The sequence below is a fragment of the Panthera leo genome, chromosome C1 (genome assembly GCF_018350215.1).
Source record: "Panthera leo isolate Ple1 chromosome C1, P.leo_Ple1_pat1.1, whole genome shotgun sequence".
Taxonomy (NCBI): domain Eukaryota; kingdom Metazoa; phylum Chordata; class Mammalia; order Carnivora; family Felidae; genus Panthera; species Panthera leo.
In genome coordinates, this window is record NC_056686.1 from 153,350,500 (window position 1) to 153,370,188 (window position 19,689).

The following is a 19,689-nucleotide window of genomic DNA, read 5'->3' on the forward strand; positions in this document are numbered from 1 at the left end:
TGCGTACATAATATCCATCCAGCCTTTAAATGTGGCCTGTGAACAATACATGATTGAATTCTGCATTAAATACCTAATCTAAGAATATGGCGTTTCACTATATGAAAATCTGATAGTGTTACTATGAGTAACTTTTTGTATAATATTGTAAAATTTTCTACAAAGAGGTTGAAATGTGAAAAAAAATTTTTTTTAAAGGGGCAACTGGGTGGCTCAGTAGGTTAAGTGTCTAACTTCAGCTCAGGTCATGATCTCACAGCTCGTGGGTTCAAGTGCTGCATTAGCCTCTGTGCTGACAGCTCAGAGCCTGGAGCCTGCTTTGGATTCTGTGTCTCCCTTTCTCCCTGCCCCTCCCCCGCCTCCTCTCTCTGTCTCTCTCTCTCTCTCTCTCTCTCTCTGTCTGTCTCAAAAATAAATAAACATTTAAAAAATTAAAAAAAATAGATTGAAATGAATTGAATGAAGAAATTAAATTGAAATAGAATATGATTTTATTTAGAGTCTGGAACTCATTTTCTTTGTTTCTCTTGGAAGATACTGTATTTTTTTTTTCTACACTAAAATTTATCTGGAGGCTTGATTCATAAAATTGCCATCTTAGTCTCAAGTCCTTTTTATACAAAAACATAAGCTCTGTGATTCAAACCTGTGGGGAGTTTAAACACAACTCAATGGTTTTCATTAGCAAATAACTGATTAATTAATATGTGGTCAACTGAGTCAAAATTATTAAACATTATACATTTTGAAGTCTACCCATAAGATTTGTATTCCCACAAATACTAGAACCATCCTCCTTAGATGTTGGTACAATAAATTTCCTGGCTAATAATTTAATTTAGCACTAAAATATATTTAATTCATCAATAAACTATACATTGTTATTTTAACATATAAAATTGCTCCTTTGGCAATGACTGCTAAAGAAAACTAAAAACAGTATAGTGCAATAGTCCTCAATATATAATAAGAGAAAACCTAGCAGGGCGCCTGGGTGGCTCAGTCGGTTAAGTGACCAACTCTTGATTTTGGTTCAAGTCATGATCTCATGGTTCATGAGTTCGAGCCCCACATCAGGCTCTACGCTCACAGCACGGAGCCTGCTTCAGTTCCTCTGTCTCCCTCTAACTGCCCCTTTCCCCTCTCTCTCTCAATAAATAAACATTAAAAAAATTAAAAAGAAAAAAAAGAAAAAAACCTAGGAATCAAATACAAGGCTATGTTAAAACATACTAAAAGCTGAACACTGCTGTAAATACATAATAAGTTAACTGCAAAACATCTTAAAATCAAGTTCAGTTGATAATATAGGTGTTATCATCAACTACTTTTATACTGTCAGATATTAATTATTCAATCAAAGACCATCAGAGAAATGATCTTTTGTGAAACATTTTGAAAATGTCTTCAGAACTCATACAGTGGCAACTTACCACTTGAAGCAATGCAAGATAGCCAGCGCCAACGTTATCGAAGTTTACTTTGACGTTTTTCCATCGAGCTTGCTTGCCAAGAGCCTGACAGTCGCTCAGATTGTTGACTTCACTAACTTCAAACATGTTACCCGTTGTCGTGTTAACACAGTGGTAGAACTTGCCAGCAAACAAATTCACACCCATAATGCTAAAGATCAGCCAGAAGATGAGACAAACCAAGAGCACATTCATGATAGAGGGAATTGCTCCAACAAGAGCATTCACAACAACCTAGAAGAGGAAACGAGGGTAAGACAGCCGACAAATCGTTACAATGGAAACCATTCCTTTCATTTACTTATTTAATATTAAAATGGGCGTGAAAAGAGTTAAAAATCTAGGTAAGTTGTTTCTTGGATATTTTCTAGGACATGTTTGATAAGGGAAAACAAACAGTGACACAGCTAAAGAGCTAAAGGATTTAAGGAAACCAAAATATGCCAAAGTGTGAAAAGAAATAAAAACCTGATATAGTAAGATGGAGTCAGAAAATGTTTGTATGCTGGGGAGAAAAGAAAAAAAAATGCATTAAATACCAACAGAAGAAGTAATCGTCATTCAGCAAAACATTTTAATTTTCAAAAGTGTTAATGAATGACTGATGATTTGAAAACAAGGTTAAACAAATCCTTTACAAATGAAGTATTAATAATGCCTTAAATCTGCATCCACAGATCAAGTCAACTTTTTATGACCATGAAGAATAGAGTTAGGAATTTACAAGGTTCTTTTTTTTTCTCTACTGGTAAATCCCAATTTAAAAAAGTATATTAAATGAGATGGAATTTATCTCTGGACATAAAAGTACTGAATATGCCCTCATTATTATTCTAAATCTCTCACATGTTCACTTTGGGGTACATGTTGCTTCATCAACCTACACTGACCTGTTCGTGAAGGAGAAATCAAGTTACCTTTCCTCTTGTTAAATTCAAAAGAGCTTAAGTTGTATTTTGAAATCTCTAGGGAGGTTGACAGTATCTTTTCTTGTCTAATTTAATCTGATTCATATTGGACTATTTTGTTAGGCATGTATATTAAATAAAACTATTGTTTTATTTTAAAATACTGTAAAAGTGGGGCACCTGGGTGGCTCGTTCGGTTGTGTCTGACTTTGGCTGAGGGCATGATCTCACTGTTCATGGGTTCAAGCCCCACATCAGACTCCATGCTGACAGCTCAGAGCCTGGAATCTGCTTCGGATTCTGGGTCTCCCTCTCATTCTGCCCCTTCCCCACTTGCTCTCTCTCTCTCTCGAAAATAAACGTTAAAAAATTTTTAAATACTGTAAATGTTATGTTAGAAATCAACACCAAAAATTTTTTAATTAACATCAAAACCTGAAATTCAAAGTTGTAAAAATTTCATATGCTACTTGTTTTATTTCTTTTAGAAATTAAGTCATATGTATTATACTTGCCACATTTCTTTGTTACTAAAATTTGTGCAAAATGACCTGCACAAATTTTCTTATCAAATAAATACATGATACATTTACCATATTTTATAGTGGGAATATTAATTCTGCCATATGGTTGAATTAAAATGCCAAACAATATTTTTTCAGATTGGAGCAAATTTATAAGTTTCTTATTTTGTTCAATTGCTATCTCCCCTCAAAGAGGAATTGTTAATATGCAGCTGTGGATTCAAGATGAGGGCTTAAGTCAATAATGGCAAAGATTGGTTTGAAAAGAACTTGAAATTGTATAATTTTTATGAATTTTATCTTGCCCTGTGACTTTTATCAAGTAGCAACGAAATGAAATTAGAATGTAAAACCAAATATTTCTTTGCTTACAGTGCTTCTGGAAAGTCTGGAGAGTGGTTTCATTCTCCCTGATGAGTGAATCTCAAAGTCAAGGCTGAAGTGTTTTTATTGCTCCAAACAAACCTTCTAACATAAAAGCCGTATGGCCAGGGAGAAATTTAATAGCCATGTGCATTTGCATGCTGGGTTAAACAAAGCTGGCCTTTGCTAACTAGTATTTTGAGGGGCATGACAAGAGATTGTGTAACTAAATAAGTGTGTACTTTACATGTAGATGCATAAAATATACACTAAAGAAGAGAGCTGGTGAGAACGATACACATGCTATGGAAAAAGTGAACCTTATTCAGAATGCTCCGTTAAAAGAGCAATCTTTAAAACAAACCCCAGGGGTTGCCTGAAATGCCAACTTTATTTTTCTAACCCCCTATTTTGGTTGCTTAGGATGTATAGATTTTATCAGAGGCTACAATTTAGTGTTGTTTTCTTGTACAACAAGTGTTTTTTGTTACTCCTGTTAATTGAAGAAGTGAAGCACACAAAAACTATTTACTTTTCATTCATTACCAGTGATTTCTGAGGAATCAAACTGCCCATTGGGAGGAAGAAACACCCTTACTAAGATGAATGTCAATAGTAAATAATCATTTAAAAATGTATAAGCAATGAAAAGAAATAAATGGCAGCACACATTTTTTGGATGTTGTAGAAACATCCTTGAACTGTTATCAGAAGACTTGAATTCTAGTCCTGTTCTGCCACAGTTTCTGAGGACCTGCTTGTATAAACCTCGGTTTCATGAGGTTGGCCTTAGTGATCTCTAAGATTCCTGCTCTTAAATTCTGTAACTCTATGAACTAAATATCAGAAGAGTATGGTACCCCTCTGTATCTAAATGATCACCTACATTTAATTCTGACATGAATCATCAGAGTTTTTTTCTTCTTACCCTCATGCCTTCAAACCGGGATAATGCTCTTAGAGGTCTTAAAGCTCTTAGTGTCCGTAGGGATTTAATGGCACCAAGTTCTGAGTAGCCGAGAGCGTTGGCTACCAAGCTAACCAAAGAAACCTACAAAACAAAAGATATTAATCAGTCCACCAAGAAATAAACTGTTGACTAAAGACATAGGATATGGTGTCTCTTCTTTAGTACCAACCACATAAAATTCAGACGTATCTTGGCAGCCTTCACCTTCCACATAGTGGGATCATCTTACATTGCCAGGCTCATCTGATGTCACTGCTTTTCTTACCAATGGAAACAGAGTCTTTGTTCATTTTTATAAATATCTGTAAACCCTTCAAGTTAGATATTTCACCCCATGGAACCCCTTTCAACCTGTGTATGTATAACTGATGATTCAGGATTTGATTCAAAAGCCAGATTCTCTGTGGATCTGTGCTTAATATCATTGATTGGAAGTTGTATTTCTCTCCTGAATTTATATAGTGGCTTGGTTATGTGTCCTGGAAGCATTTACCATTTAATAGAGTCAGTTGCTTAGATATCTTCTTTTCCCATTCCAGGCAGGTCACATAAACTTTTTATGGACTGGCATGAAACATTCTTCTCTTATGGTGCCTAATGCTATCTGTATAAATAAATAAATGTTTTGTATAAATAAATAATGGGATAGTTTTACCTGAAAAAAAATTTTATCAAACTGTGTTGTAGTTTCATAGTAATGAAGAAATATTTTCCCAAACTTCTGGACTTATAATGTAGTGAAATACATCTTTTGATATTTACACATAACGAAATTTTAGTTAAATGCATGAAAGGTTAAGGAAGACATGCCCTTTTTTGAGAGGAAGATACTTTATTTGCTTAGATTTTCTTTCAATATAGTAGCATATATTGAACATTTACTATACGTAAGGTTCTGTTCTTTTTTTAAGTTTATTTATTTTTGAGAGAGAGGCAGAGAGAGACAGAGACAGAGTGCAAGTGGGGGGAGGGGCAGAGAGAGAAGCAGACACAGAATCCAAAGCAGGCTCCAGGCTCTGAGTGGTCAGCACAGAGCCCGACGCAAGGCTTGAACTCACAAACCGTGAGATCGTGATCTGAGCCGAAGTCAGATGCTTAACCAACTGAGCCACCCAGGTGCACTGCAAGGTTCTGTTCTAAGTGCCTTATGCACATAAATCTCAAGATGTAGATACTATCACTATTGCCTTTTCACTGGTGAGGAGGTTAAGCCCCCCACCTCCCCAAAAGAAAAGAGATGAAGTGGTAATAAGAGGTGGAGTTGGGACTTGAACCCAAGTGATCTGACGTCAAAACCATACCTTATCCTTTTGCATACCTTATCAAAAATTTGTTTCTCGTTTTGTAACAGGAAGAGCTTTAAGACCTCCAAGAAGATGTTTGTTTGTCATCTGAGCCATGAAATACAGAAAATGGTTTGAGTGACTATCTTCTCAATTCTCAAGGACTGTACAAGTGCTTTCCTTGATGTGTAGGGAGGGAGGAGTTAATTCATTACATCCACTGGATGCTCTAAAGGCATGTGAACTTAATTTCTTGTGAGAAAGGCTGTTGAAAATGGATCTGAATGAATCCTCCAACAGTCTTATGAGGTAGAATGGAAACAGTCATCTGCCCAAGAACACATGGTATAAAGCGTGACACAAAAAACAGAACTGAGCCTTTAAAGGCAGATGGAACCACTGTTCCCTCGTTGTTTAATTTAGCATACATCTCACAGAATTTAACAGAAAAATAAATGACTAGTGGCAAGATAATTTATTGAGCTATTCATTTCTGTCTAGTGTTTGCTGCTACAGAAGACTGGAAAGATGGGAAAGGTTATTAGAGAACATGCAATCTTCTGTATTCTGGGCTTCTTTGCCTCAGGAAGCATTCACAGTTTCTTCAGGCCTCTGGAGCTGCTTTCAGAAGAGTTCCCTCATGCTCTCCAAGTCTTTTTATTTGAGAACTGGGAGTTTAAAGGAAAGTGGCTAGAAATTCCTCAAGACCTCAAGTAAGGAAGCTTATGTTTTGAGAAGAAAAGAAAGGCAATAGCCAAAATCAGAGAGTACTGGATGGATCGGAAATTCTGGGTTCAAAGACTGGGAGGGACCACTTGCATATAACTACCTCACCATGCCTGACTCTGAGTTCTTAGAGAAGTGGGGCACAAGTAACTGAGCTTCCTTTAATGGGCCTCATCCCATTTTATGTAGGATAAAAACTAATTTATTGAGTTAACGAATGTGAAAAACTTCATATATTTTAAGGCAATATTGAAAAAAATAATTTTAAAGATTTGCCACGCACTTAAAATTTGTTTCAGGAGGTTGGTTTAGTTGTCTTCCATACCTTTCCACGTTTCTGTATCAACGAGACTGAGAAAGAGAAATAATGCAGGAGGGATTTGATGATTTTGAAGAAGACCCTGGGAGTTCTGTGAGTGGTTAATGAACCAAGTAATGTGAATGTATTTCTCTTTAAAATGGCTTAAGATGATTTATTAAGTTCAGTATGAGCAAGTTGAAGTAAAAACCACAATCACCTCCATGCATTCCAATGATACATTTCATTCCAAATACTTGCATTATTTTTGATGGCAAAATCCAGAAGCATTCTCATTAAAGTGGACTAAAAGAATATGCCCACTACCAACATTTTTTTAACACTTTCTGGAAAAAGAAATAAGAGCTATATGCATTAGAAAAGTAGTAGAATCATTATTTGCTGATATATTATTGTTGACCTCAACAAAACAAAGGAATAAAGTAAAAAACTATTATAAGAAATAATACAATTATTTTAGGTGCTAATACATGTTTTCATATATTTTTTAAAAAGTTGTATAGGAGCCTTTGGAACTATATAAACTTTAAAATATTAACATGAGAAAGTATAAGTATAATTTATTATTGTTTTAAGAACAGAGAGCACTGACCCCACTAGATGTTAAAACCAATTATAAATCTGCAGTAATTCAAGTTGTTATGTTGATAGACAAAGAAATGAATGAAACAAATAAAATCCAAATTAGACCTAAGACATGCTGAGATTTACCATGTAGTTAAAGGTAGCGTTTCAAAGGAGAGGTTGAGAGAGAGAGAGAGAGAGAGAGAGAGGCAGGCAGAAATCATTTTGAAAAAAATAGTGTTGGATCCTAATCTCACACCTTACACCAAAATAAAAATTAAATGGATGAAGAAACAAAACTCAATCTATAAAACTGGGTAAAAAACATGAAAAAGTGTTTTAATAATCTTGACATGACAGGGTCTTCAGAAGCATGAACAAACCAAGAAGGGGAAAAAATGAGACTGATAAGTTTGACCAAATCAATATGAAACATTTCTACATGACAAAAAAACAAAGTCAAGAAACAAAAGCCCAAATAGGCAAAACAATCATACCACATGCGACAAAAGATCTTATTTTTATTTTTATTTATTTACGTATATTTTAAATGTTTTATTTTATTTTTGAGAGAGAGAGAGGCAGAGACAGAGTATGAACAGGAGAGGGGCAGAGAGAGAGGGAGACACAGAATCTGAAGCAGACTCCAAGCTCTGGGCTGTCAGCACAGTGCCTGATGCGGGGCTCAAACTCACGAACCATGAGATCATGACTTGAGCTGAAGTCAGACACTCAACCGACTGAGCTACCCAGGAGCCCCAAAAGATCTTATTTTTAGATTGTATTTGTTTATATCTTTACTGTTTGTTCCTTCCTTCCAGAGGGTGTAAGCTCTAACAGCTTGATCTGTTCATGTTCACACCTCCTTTGTTTAAAATGGCACGTGGCCCTTTTTAGGTGCTCGGCACGTTTATTAAATAAATGAATGAATGTTAGGAGGTTGGATAGGTAGCCCACTGCAGTCTACATTTACTTTTAGGTAGGGAATTGAAGAGATCATATTTTTACACAGATACATTTTTCAAGGTTTGAAACATGTTCCTTCTGGTTTGAAGTACTTCACTTATACCTCAGATTTTTTTTTTTTTTTTTTTTTTTACTTTCTGTGGCTGTTTATTTATTTATCTTTTTAACAGCAATTTACCTGATGGACTGTGAAGCCCTTTTAAGTATGTTTTACTTGTACTTTCAAGAACAGTTTTATCTCTATGTTTACTTTAACTTAGTGGACCCAGTGGTCTGAGAACAAGTTGTTAACTGAGGTTATATTAATTCACATATTTCAGCCCTAGCTTTGTGAAGGATAGACCCTAGACCCATTTAAGGTAACATACTTTGTCCCAAAGTAGAAGGCTTTAATAACCCAGTTCCAGTCTACTAATTGAGACTCACTAAAAGGGAAGTAATTTTTTTTTGGCAACATTTTTTGAAATTAAATTTATTCATTTAGACATTACTCAATAGATACTTATGTATCTATATTAGGTGTCTCTAAGGATACAAACATGATACAAAACCCCTGCTATTGAGAGATTTTAGCATCTTATTTATATGTCCTATATGGGGCAAATATATGGAAATACTTGAAGTACAATGTAGTATTTTAGTAAATGTAAAATTTTTAATAAATGTAAATATTTCAGTAAATTTCAGAATTCTCTGGATAAGTTCTATCACATTTGTAAATGACCTTCATGCATGACAAGATCTTTCTGAACCAGAGAGGATTCTTAAATGTATTTAAGTGTTCTTCAGGGAGAAGCTGGAGATGATAATAAGTGCTAAATCCCAAAGCCACAGTCTGAAAATACAGTATTACATTTATAACAGATAGGAAACTCATGGGGTAAAGGAGAACTGAATTGAGAATCAGGAAATTTGGACACTAATCTCAGCTTTGTTACTAAGTAGTTGTATTATCTTAGGAAAATTATTTAAACTGAGGCTTCAGTTTCCTAATGTCTAGATATTCTTTGAGGCCCATTCCACCGCAGATCATAAGAATATTAAACTTCCCTTATGGATAGCTTTTCAGGGTAACATTGAGACTCATTTTTTTTGTCCATTAAAGGCCAGCCATGGGAATTAGAAATCATTTCTGGTCCATTGAAGTGATCTGGTAGCAGATTTCTTATCAACTCAAAGGGTTAAACTTACATTGGTTATAGTATTATAAGTTATGCATGCGTGGGAAAAAGGGGAGTAGAATTTAGATAGGCCCACACTTGTCAAAATGATAAAATGAATGCACACATACAGCAATTATTCATTCATATTGGCAAGTGTTAGGGCTAAAAAGTGCTTTCTGATTGCTAGGGAACAGCTAGAGATGGTGCTTGAAGTACCTTGTTTTTTGGGGGAGGCTGTGAAGCTTTGTGCAGTGGAATATCAAAGACTACAAAGAACCAGATGACTGTCATTTTGCTCCAGTGTTTCTTCATCACTTGGAATGAGAATAGGGTGCAAGTCATACAGATCCTATAACTGGTGATGTTTTTATGACTACTGACCCCAGGGTAGTCAGATTCAGAGCAGGGCTCCTATACCTAACTCTCTGCATGGTATATGTCTGAAGAGCTACTGGGATATCTACTTACTGATTTAAGAATGGAAATGTATTTTATTGTCTCTGTGGATATGTGGCTGAATGAATACAATCAATGGGTTATTTTAGCATTATTTAGTAACAGGTAGTCTAGAAAGGAATTAAAATGCAATCTCACAATCCCTGGCCCCAAATCTATCTTAATTTTACCTCCTGGAGATTTTTCTTAAACTGTTAATAATTTAAGTGCTTAGATCTGTCAACTGATAGATGTTTAGCTATTCCTTACCTTGAGGTCCTTAAGTTTCAGAAAAAGAGCTGTCTGCTTATGGCACAGAACACACACTTTCTTTTACATTTATTGTAGGGTTTTTTTTAATTGCATAGTTGTGTCAGCATGAGGGAGAGTAAGTTCTCAAAAGTCAAGGTTTTAATATAGAAATATGTGAAGTGTCAAACTTGCCTTTTTAAAAATAATTTCATAAAAATCACTCAGGATACTTACGTCGACAATCAAGAAATCTAGCCAGCACCAGGCATTGGTGAAATATGTTTGAAATCCATAAGCTACCCATTTGAGGAGCATTTCCAGAATGAATATATAAGTGAAGACCTTGTCAGCGTATTCTAGCATGGTTTTGATAGTCTTTCGCTGTTCGATGTATATATCTTCAAAAGCCTGTGAGTCAAAAATACTTTTATTTTACTTGAATTACTTGCTCCCCTCTAATACTTGATAAAATTGCTTAGTATAATATTGGACACAAAGCAGTAATTTGATAAATATGGGTTAATATCTGACAAACAGACAAATTCTGAAGACTAAAACTAACAGAAAATGTTGGCAAGGAAATGTCAATATCTTTACTGATTTAAATGTTCTTTCTTTCCTGTCTCTCACCTTCAAATCTCTGTCTCAATTACTGCCATAAAGACATGCTTTTAGAGAAGTAATATGAACTCAGGAAATAACTAGAAGTTCTGTTAATGAGGGATCGACTTGGCCTATTCCAACATTACTTTTATTGATTCCCTGAATGATCTGTCTTATTTTGAAAGAATAAACTGATTACACATAAAGAAAACACAATACACTTTTAGTCCATAAATGTTAATATAATTATTAGGGAGAACTGGATGGTATTTGACATAGAAGTTAACGTAGTTACAGAATGTCTCTGTAAGTGGTTGTCTCAGTGAGGAAAACATCTATTAGATAAACACCAGATGAGAAATTCCATCTGGCAGTTCATAGTTCTGATTTATTCTGTGCTGAGTTTTGCATAGTTAAACTCTGGGTGCCAAGCTCTGCAAGGCATAGATATACCTCCTTTTTTGCCTCTTAAACTCAATGTATGTTTGTTGTATTTTCAGAGCATTAGCTATTTCACTAGAACCTGATTCTTACCACTTTGCATTTTACTTACCAAAGCACCACTGCTGAGAAGAATCATGAAGACAATGAAAGTCTCAAACCAGTTGTGTTCAACAATGCTATAGCAGGTTTTCCGAAGATTCCACCAGACCTTTCCTTTGCCCTCTTCTATACTTACTTGACAGAATGGAAATTTTTTAATACATCCTAAAAGATAACATTAAATACAATAAATTAGAAATGTATATATATTTTGTACAAGATATTAATTCAACAATCCCATACATTATTGAGTGTTCAGCACAACAAGTGTAGTCACAGTCTGTCACATACATAGTTATTACAATATTACTATGTTCTCAGTGCTATACTTTTCATCTCCATGATTTACTTATTTTATATCTGGAAGTTCATACCTGTTAATCCCATTTTGCCCATCTATTTTGCCCATCTATTTTGCCCATCCCCTTACCCACATTCTTCACTTTCCCACCCACCTCCATCATTCCTAGAAAATATATTTTAATCTTAAATAGGAAAAAATTAAACTTTGTTGCTTTCTCCCCATGCCAGTCTCAGATCATCATTTACAGGGGAACTGGCTACTTCATTCCCTAGTTATCTTTAGCATCTTTCCTATAAAATGAATCATTCTCAGACTTACATATTCAGCCAGCCACCTAAAATTCAAGGGATTACTTTATCAAGAGTTGCATGAGTATAAATGTTTTAATACTAGTTAGAATCTCTCTTTGCCTCAAGGCCATTGATGGAAATAGGTTTGGGGGAAAACTGTACTTTCAAATTGTTTATTAATTCCTTGATGTGATCCTGAATTTTTTACTTCCTTCTTTTCATGTACAGAAAAGCCCCCTGTTGTCTTAGGTATCAGCCACTGTCATTTTTCCCAAGCTAATTTATTTTCAGCCTCAGTGCTTTTCTTAGTTACACTATGACTCATCTTGTCAGTTAGTATCTCTGTTCCTTTGTCCTCCCCCTTCTAGTTTTCATGTTATTTCTAATTCTCATCCATTCTTCTGCTCTTTCTGAGCTACTACTCATTGGATTAAATCCAGTCACAGTAAATCAGCAAATCTTTATTGATCTGTGTGCAAGACACTATACTGGTCTCTGTGAGAACAACTACTGTTTTCCCTGTCAAAACTCTACAAAACATCCGCATCCCCTAACAGCTCTGGTCACAGCACAAATTAACCACATTTGAAACTGTGAAGGATGGGGTATAATTATTGTAGCATCTATAAATCAAATCACAACATTGTCAATGAGGTCTGAAGGGATTGCAGTCAGTATCAATGAGATGACATTCCAGAACGCTATTTATCTCATAGGGTTAGCCTCTCCACATTCTGGAGGATGAAACGAAAAACAAAAGACATGTCAAATCACTGCTATTCCACTGTAATCTGGAAATATAGATAAATTAACTTTTCAGAAGAAAAGAAAAAAGCAAAGATAAAGTGTCTTTACCATTTCTTTAAAATAGTTCCCTCAAGTGAAGTATTTTCAGCCACTGTAAGAAAAGAAGGGGCATTGCATTTGAATCATATTAGAAATTATTTACCTTCAGTAAAACAAGCTTCTGGTTTAAGGTCTTCCTCAGGCTCCATTTCAGCTTGTTCACCTTCCCGTGGGGGAGCAACATCCACTGTGCTTCCTTCAGATGAGCTGGTTGCATTTAATTTCTGGAAACAAAACCCCATTGCAAATTGTGATTTTTCTCCCCTTTTATTCAGCTAATTTGGAAACTCTTTGTCATGGTGTGAAAAAAATGATGGTGATTACATCTGACTCTATTAACGTTACTGACATTAGGTACTAATAATTTAACATAATTAAAGACCTACTATTTAAAACAATGGAACTGCTGACCTGATTCAGACAGAAGAAAGTAAGACAGCATTCAGTGTGGGTGATTTGGAAATGATGGGTCATACTGATTGTTTTATGATCTCCATTTGTATATGAGTGCCATATGAAAATAGCTTAATGAATTAATACTCAGACCAAATCAAAAATAGTTTGATGAAATTTTGGTATGCTGACATCCACTACTGATTATATTAGTTAAAATGCATCAAATTAAATTATAATTTCCACCTCTTATGATGGAATTTTTCAGAGCAAAGAACATTACCAGTTGTCTCAAACTACTGTCCATGTTTCTATAATTTTAGAAAGGAAGAGCAGCACATTGACATTAGTCACAGTCATTATATTTCAACTTTGGGCTATATTTTTCCTCTGGCTTACATAATCTTCTTATTTTACTAGCAGAAAGATGATGGATCTCTCTCTGTCTCTCTATCTCTCTCTTTTTGAACTGCTTAAATGACTTCAATACTTGCCAAAGAATCCTAAATCAAATGGAAATTTCTTCATAAATGGCATTGGGCAGAATCTGTATAGACTTTTATTAGGAGCACATTCTGAATTCAACATGTTACCAAGTTGTGAATTTTTCCTGTAAATAAATCATTGTGACATGCCACATGGCTGGGAAGAGCCACTTTAATGTTACAAGAATAAACATATAAATACTTTGAGATCACTTGGGAAGACATTATGGATTTGCAGCGTTTTATGAAAACTGATGCAAAGACATGACATACAACACAGCCTGGCCAATGTAAAGATTTTAGGATGAATGAAACAGCACATGGACATGGTAATGTTTCCAAAGCCCCCATTAACTTTAGTAGCTAAGTGGTAGGGGTCGCTGTGCCCTAGCCTTCTGAAAGAGTTAATGTGTTACCAAAAAAATCCCCAAATGACTCCCTAAACATTGGTCATATTGGAGGAAATTTGGCTTAAGATTCTTGATTCACTGGAATCATAATGCAAATGTAGTTTAATATTTTATATTGTGAACTAGTTGAAAAGTACTATCCAGATGATACTTTCTGCGATGTTACTTTGAAGGTGAGGTTAATCATGCCCAACTAAATATATTATGAAAATTAAATATATTATGAATATATATTATGAAAAATACTTTAAATCAAAATACAATTCTATAATAAAATACCTCCTTGTCTTGCGTATGCTAAAGAGAGAAACTAGGCCATCATATTCAGCTGATGGTTCTTAGGATCATTATAGTACAAGAATTTTTATCACTAAATTTCTCTACTTTTTGGAGAGCTGAAAGACTGAGACATATTTTCTTCCCGCAAGACTTTTCTGCTTCTTATAACCAGAATATCTTTATTCTTTTAAGAAAATCCCAGAAAAGCTACTACTGGATAGAATTGCAACAGCTTCTGATATAACAAAGAAAATACTGGATAATTGTTTGAATTCAGCGACTAACTCTTCCCTTCCAATTTCACTGGTGACTTATGGGTTGAACACTATGATATTTGATGAGTGGCAGTGATAATATCCACTGTATAAATAAAACCAGTAAGAAACCAAATTATTTTGAGGTTAGTTATAAAACATTCCGTATTTCTTCTTCCTATTGGCCAAACCAAATTCACCAGTTTCTTCTGAGCCTAGTCATGGATCACCTCTTCCATGAAGGCTTTCTTTCTTGCATAATTTCTTTATGCTAAATTTTATAGAATGTTAGGCCATTATACATGATTGCTTTGATCAGATATTCTCATGAATATATATAAATTATGTATGTACATAAAATTTTACATAGGTACAAATTATATATTTATGTATGCATACATAAACGTATATACCAAACACACACACACACACACATATATACCAAAAGACCCAAGCACAGAATAAACACTAAATATTTATATCAAATTTAGAGAGTGCCAATAAATGATTGAATGCATTTTGTATTACTTTTAGAGAGAGAATTATAGTGTTTAGGTAATTTCATCTCTCCGCTTTGATATATAATTCAATAATGGCCTTGATAGAAGTCTATTTAATTGTATTAGAAAATACCTTTTTAATGAATAGGAATTATTTAAAATTAATAATATTTTAGCAATAAAAACCCATGAAATTTCCAAATGTTTTTCTAAAATATTGGCAGACATTCAATAAAGAAATGTTTTTCTAAAATATTGGCAGACATTCAATGAAGGAAGAAAGTAATCAGCATATGTGTATAGATATACAAATACATGTATACTTTCCCATTTGACAACTCTAGAAAACATACTCTTCTCATTTTACCACTGTTAATATAATTGTGAGATGTTCAATTTTTCACATTATAATTGTCTGCCTCATAGTCTACAGATGGTCTTATATTTAAATACAAACACTATACTGACTTAAACCTGAATGACACAAGTAATAGTAGCTGCTAATCTGAATGACAACTGAATCTACCATTGCCAAGTATTGACCATTGGATATTCTTTTGTTATTAGTACTGTCTTTAGGTTATAAATGTTTTTGTGAATGTGGTTAACATGTTTGGATATAAATACTTTCAATTTTCTAAATAGTTATGGAAGTTACGCATTGTACATTGTAAAGATTGTAAAATAGAGGGTCAGTAGTGAGTTAGTTTGTCTCTATCTACCTGGCATTATTATTTTAAAACATGGGTTTTAAAAACAGACAAACCACCCTTCCAAAACTCCACATGTATTCTACTCTTTTCAAACAAGCAGAACCCATTTTACATAGAGAATTGCTTCACAGTTACTCAGGAGTTTTTCTGATTTTAAGTTTTTCTGATTTTCTGATTTTAACTTATACCTTAGAAAGTTTCTTAAGGAATATTCAGAGTCTTGTAGACCCTCATGCACCAAAGCTGAAAAGTTAGTTGGTAGGCTAGTGTTCATTTCACTAAGAAGTGTTTTGTGGGAAACTCCTTTCCCTGTGGAAGTTGACATAAGTTAATTCTTCTTAACTTGGAGTATCAGGCTTGTTCTGTTGTAATCTTCATAGGCCACATTTTTTTTGTCATAGGGAAATACATACATTTTCTTCTATGAAGTTACAAAAATCTTGTGTCAACCATATAAAATTTCAAAAGTTGTGAATTTACTTATAAAGTAAAGCTTAGAATGTGTTCTTATTAAGTTACAATTTACTAATTATGATATACTGCCTGATATGCTTTAGTCACTGTATACATAAAGGATTTTACTGCTGTCTTTTTAAAGAATTAATTTGTATCCTAGAAACTTAAATCCTAGAAATTTAAAATCCTGTATGTTGATATAATGCCATCTATGTAATCTAAACGTTTTCTAGTTATTTCAATATTTGGCACTCATACTCTGATAGAGCATAGTTTGTGATACATTTTATCATAGCCCTACCAAAATGACTTCCAAATTTATTTAAAAGCATGTAACTGATTTAAAAGCAAGTGACTGATGATAAACACAAAGAATAACTTACTTTCTTTATATTGCCATAGCTGTGATACTACAGTGGTATTAAAAAAAAAAAGCCAAGAAACCTGAAATGAAATTTTCCATATTAAGGAACTCAATACTATACTAAATAATAAAATTAATACTTTTTTAGAAGTAGTTAGAAAAATATAATTAGGTATATAGGCATAACTGTAGAAAACTTCCATATAAACCATATAGTACAAGTTCAAACTTGTGTTCTTGTACTATTTTCTCCTTACCCCTCCAATATTTTATGGCACTTAAAAGTTCGATTCTTCCATCCCTTGTAGAAACTACTGAATCTACAGAGGGATGATGGCTTATGCTCTACAAATGCACACTGGAAAGCAGGTTTTAAGATGCAACATTCTCCAGGCCTAATTCAGCCACAGAAAACATGCCTGGCTGTAGCAGAAGCCTGGCGCAATACTGTGGAAGCTGCACGCTGATCCAAGAACCATGTTCTCAAAGACATGGTACCTGAATATGTAGTTTTCAAGAAGGTTGACTACAAATACCATTCATAAGAAATGACAGAATCAGCACCCATAAAGGCCATGAGACCATTTTTCCCTCTAATAACATGAACTCATATAGAAATTCTCCTTTGTGATGAATATTGCTCTTGATTTTTATCCAATTAAAACATGAAATTTAACTTTCAGAGATAGAAGAGAATGTTAGCAACTGGCCTACTTCCACTGAAATGCGCTTACATTTCATTTATTTTCAGTCAGCTATCAAATGCTTGACTCTCACAAACTGCTATATGGTTCAAGAGGCAAAAATAAAAGATTCAGCCATTACAGATTGCCTTTAAAATCTAGCCATTTCTCTCATAACTTCTGAGTTTTGTCTTACAAGTAGAAGAGGAAAATTTTTTGATCACACATACTATCAGGGCCTTAGTCTGATCTTTTGGATATGCATATCCATATCTTGACTTACGATCTTTCACTTGAAGAATAGGTAGACACACCAGGAAGCCATTGGGCTGCTTGTCCAAGGCAGGGAGAACAAGATTAAAACCAATAGTTCTCTTTTCTAGGCCACTTATTGAATGGCTAAAAATATAAACCACGTGTATGTGGCTTTGCCTCAACACATTTTAAAAGTGCAACAGCCCTGGTGCTTCTTTAATTTCAAAACAGCGTTAATAAGAACATGATATTTGAAAGTGAAAATAATTATGTGGTAGTTGAAAAGTAAGGTAAAAGGGCATCAAGAAACCAAAATAAAAAAAAAACTGGCTTATCTTGAGAAGATATACAAAAAATTTCCATCTAAACTAGCCTTAATTGGGTTTTATTTCAACAGAAGTACGCTACCACACCAAAACAGTTCTCTAAAGGTCACGATGGGTTTAAAATGGCTATTGACGTACCCATCTGTGCCTCTGGAAGAGTTGCCTCACATTCAGTTTCACAAAGAGAGTGTTTGGAAGACACTGAGAGCAAGACAGAGAAAGCCCAGAGGTACTTTCATTGCTCTCCAGATTCTGAAAACAGAGCACAGTGCCTTTTCCAGAAGAGCACGTGCTTGAGGTCTTCATCAAGTATCTATTTACAGTTTCCATGAATACTTTGAAATGGAGGGAATACTGTTATAAACATGATGTAAAAGATAATTCTCCAGTACCATTTAATTCTGTCCTGCTTGTGAAGAAAAAATAAATCAGATTTTTTTCCACTGGCTAATGTTGGTCATTGAAAGTTAATAGTCATTGTTACACAAAAATTGTATAAATCAGCAGGGACCTGTATTTTTTCCCTACTTTTCATTAATAATTTTATTTCTGAATTGATTTCATTCTCCAACTAATTCTCAGTTATCCCTAAGGAAGAAGAGAGCAGGTATAAATTAAACCTAGAGACAACTCCAAACTCTAGTTAGATTTTTTTTTCACCAAAAGTATTGAAACTGCCAATACTCAAGAACTTTCTACTTCTGCTTTGTAATTTCCCTCCCAGAACCCCCCTCTGGCTGAGAGTCCAGCAAGCACTGATATCAACAAGAGAAAGTTGAGTGAAGAAAATAAAGACTTAGTTATGTACAAACCTATGGCAGTCTTGGGAGATGCCCTTTACTCCTCATAAAACTATATTTAATACTAAAAAATAGGACATTTTCTATGTCTCTTTTTTACCTGCTCAGTTTTGGGTAGAAAGGACATTTAGGGAAAATTAATGTAGATAAAGGAATTTTTTTTAAAATGGATACACTGGACCAATTATTTAATGATAAAAATACAGTGAACTTTTCCTATCCCATATCACGATGCTTCCTTCTTTATTTATTTTCCAATGAACACTTACGGTTTTGCAGACATATGACTCAACAACTTTCCTAAACTACATAAAAATCCAAGATATGTGGTGCCCAAATACATACAGACTATGGCCCTTCATATCCAAAAACTTATGATCACCTTGCTTTTGTTTTTCACAGAGCCTTAAAAACAACATGAAAGCAAACATTTCCATCTGGAGCAAATGAATTATAAGGGTTGAAAATTATATTCATGAATCTGAATATAATGATCTGAAAATGGCACTATCAAAAAATCCTGTGAGACTCATTTTAGTATACAATTTACTTATAAGGGCTGAATCAACAACAACAAAGAGTTGTGGTCTTATTTTAATGAAATAAAAGCAGAGAAATAAAAAAAATGCATGCTCTCTTAAATTCTTGACTACATTGAACTTTAAACATTCCTATCATATTTTAAAATAGATATAAATCCTATAGAGCATGCAATCATTGCTTTTAAAAGTTTAAAAGGCTATACTGGAAAACTCATTAGCAGAATCAAATATGATGTGGGACTGCCCGTGTCTCCTGACCATGCTGTGATGTGTCACACGATTCAGCAGAGAGCAGCTGGGCACATCTGGCACTTCCTTGCCATGGCAGGGGAAGGAACAGAGCTGAGTAGCATGCAGGCCAGTCAAAATTTACTTAGAAAGTGATTGTACATGTACAACTTGCTTGGGTAACCCGGGTAAAAGTGATGGCACGAGCCTCTGGCTGGTTAAAAAACACCAGAGTTGCATTCTTGATGGCTCCAGCTTGGTTTTACCCCTGTGAGAAGTAAGAATGGTAAGCAGTGAAGGTCAGAGTATGATATTGCTAGATTGTGCTTTGGAATTCAACTTCAAATATGATTCTTAAGAGCATTTATTCTATATCCTCACCTAGGAAGACAATAAAACCTTTTATAAACAAAATTGTAAAAACTCGGTTATATAAATATTCCAAGAAATCATGATTACGTGAACTTTAA

At 34.4% G+C, this 19,689-nt stretch overlaps 1 protein-coding gene across 10 annotated transcripts in view; it reads right to left on the bottom strand.

Moving 5' to 3' along the window:
* The window catches only part of SCN3A (sodium voltage-gated channel alpha subunit 3), an 81,490-nt gene that overhangs the window by 6,411 nt on the left and 55,390 nt on the right, over positions 1-19,689 (bottom strand). For 9 of the 10 annotated variants that reach the window (XM_042948997.1, XM_042948993.1, XM_042949000.1 and 6 more), the window contains exons 17-22: positions 12,635-12,755; positions 11,102-11,256; positions 10,180-10,353; positions 4,196-4,318; positions 1,434-1,706; positions 1-36 (exon numbers count right to left, since the gene is read on the bottom strand). The exon at positions 1-36 is cut by the window's left edge and continues 18 nt beyond it. In XM_042948997.1, coding sequence (XP_042804931.1) covers positions 1-36; positions 1,434-1,706; positions 4,196-4,318; positions 10,180-10,353; positions 11,102-11,256; positions 12,635-12,755 — 882 coding nt within the window. The remainder of the gene's footprint in view (positions 37-1,433; positions 1,707-4,195; positions 4,319-10,179; positions 10,354-11,101; positions 11,257-12,634; positions 12,756-19,689) is intronic. The other variant, XM_042949001.1, reaches the window with a different exon arrangement.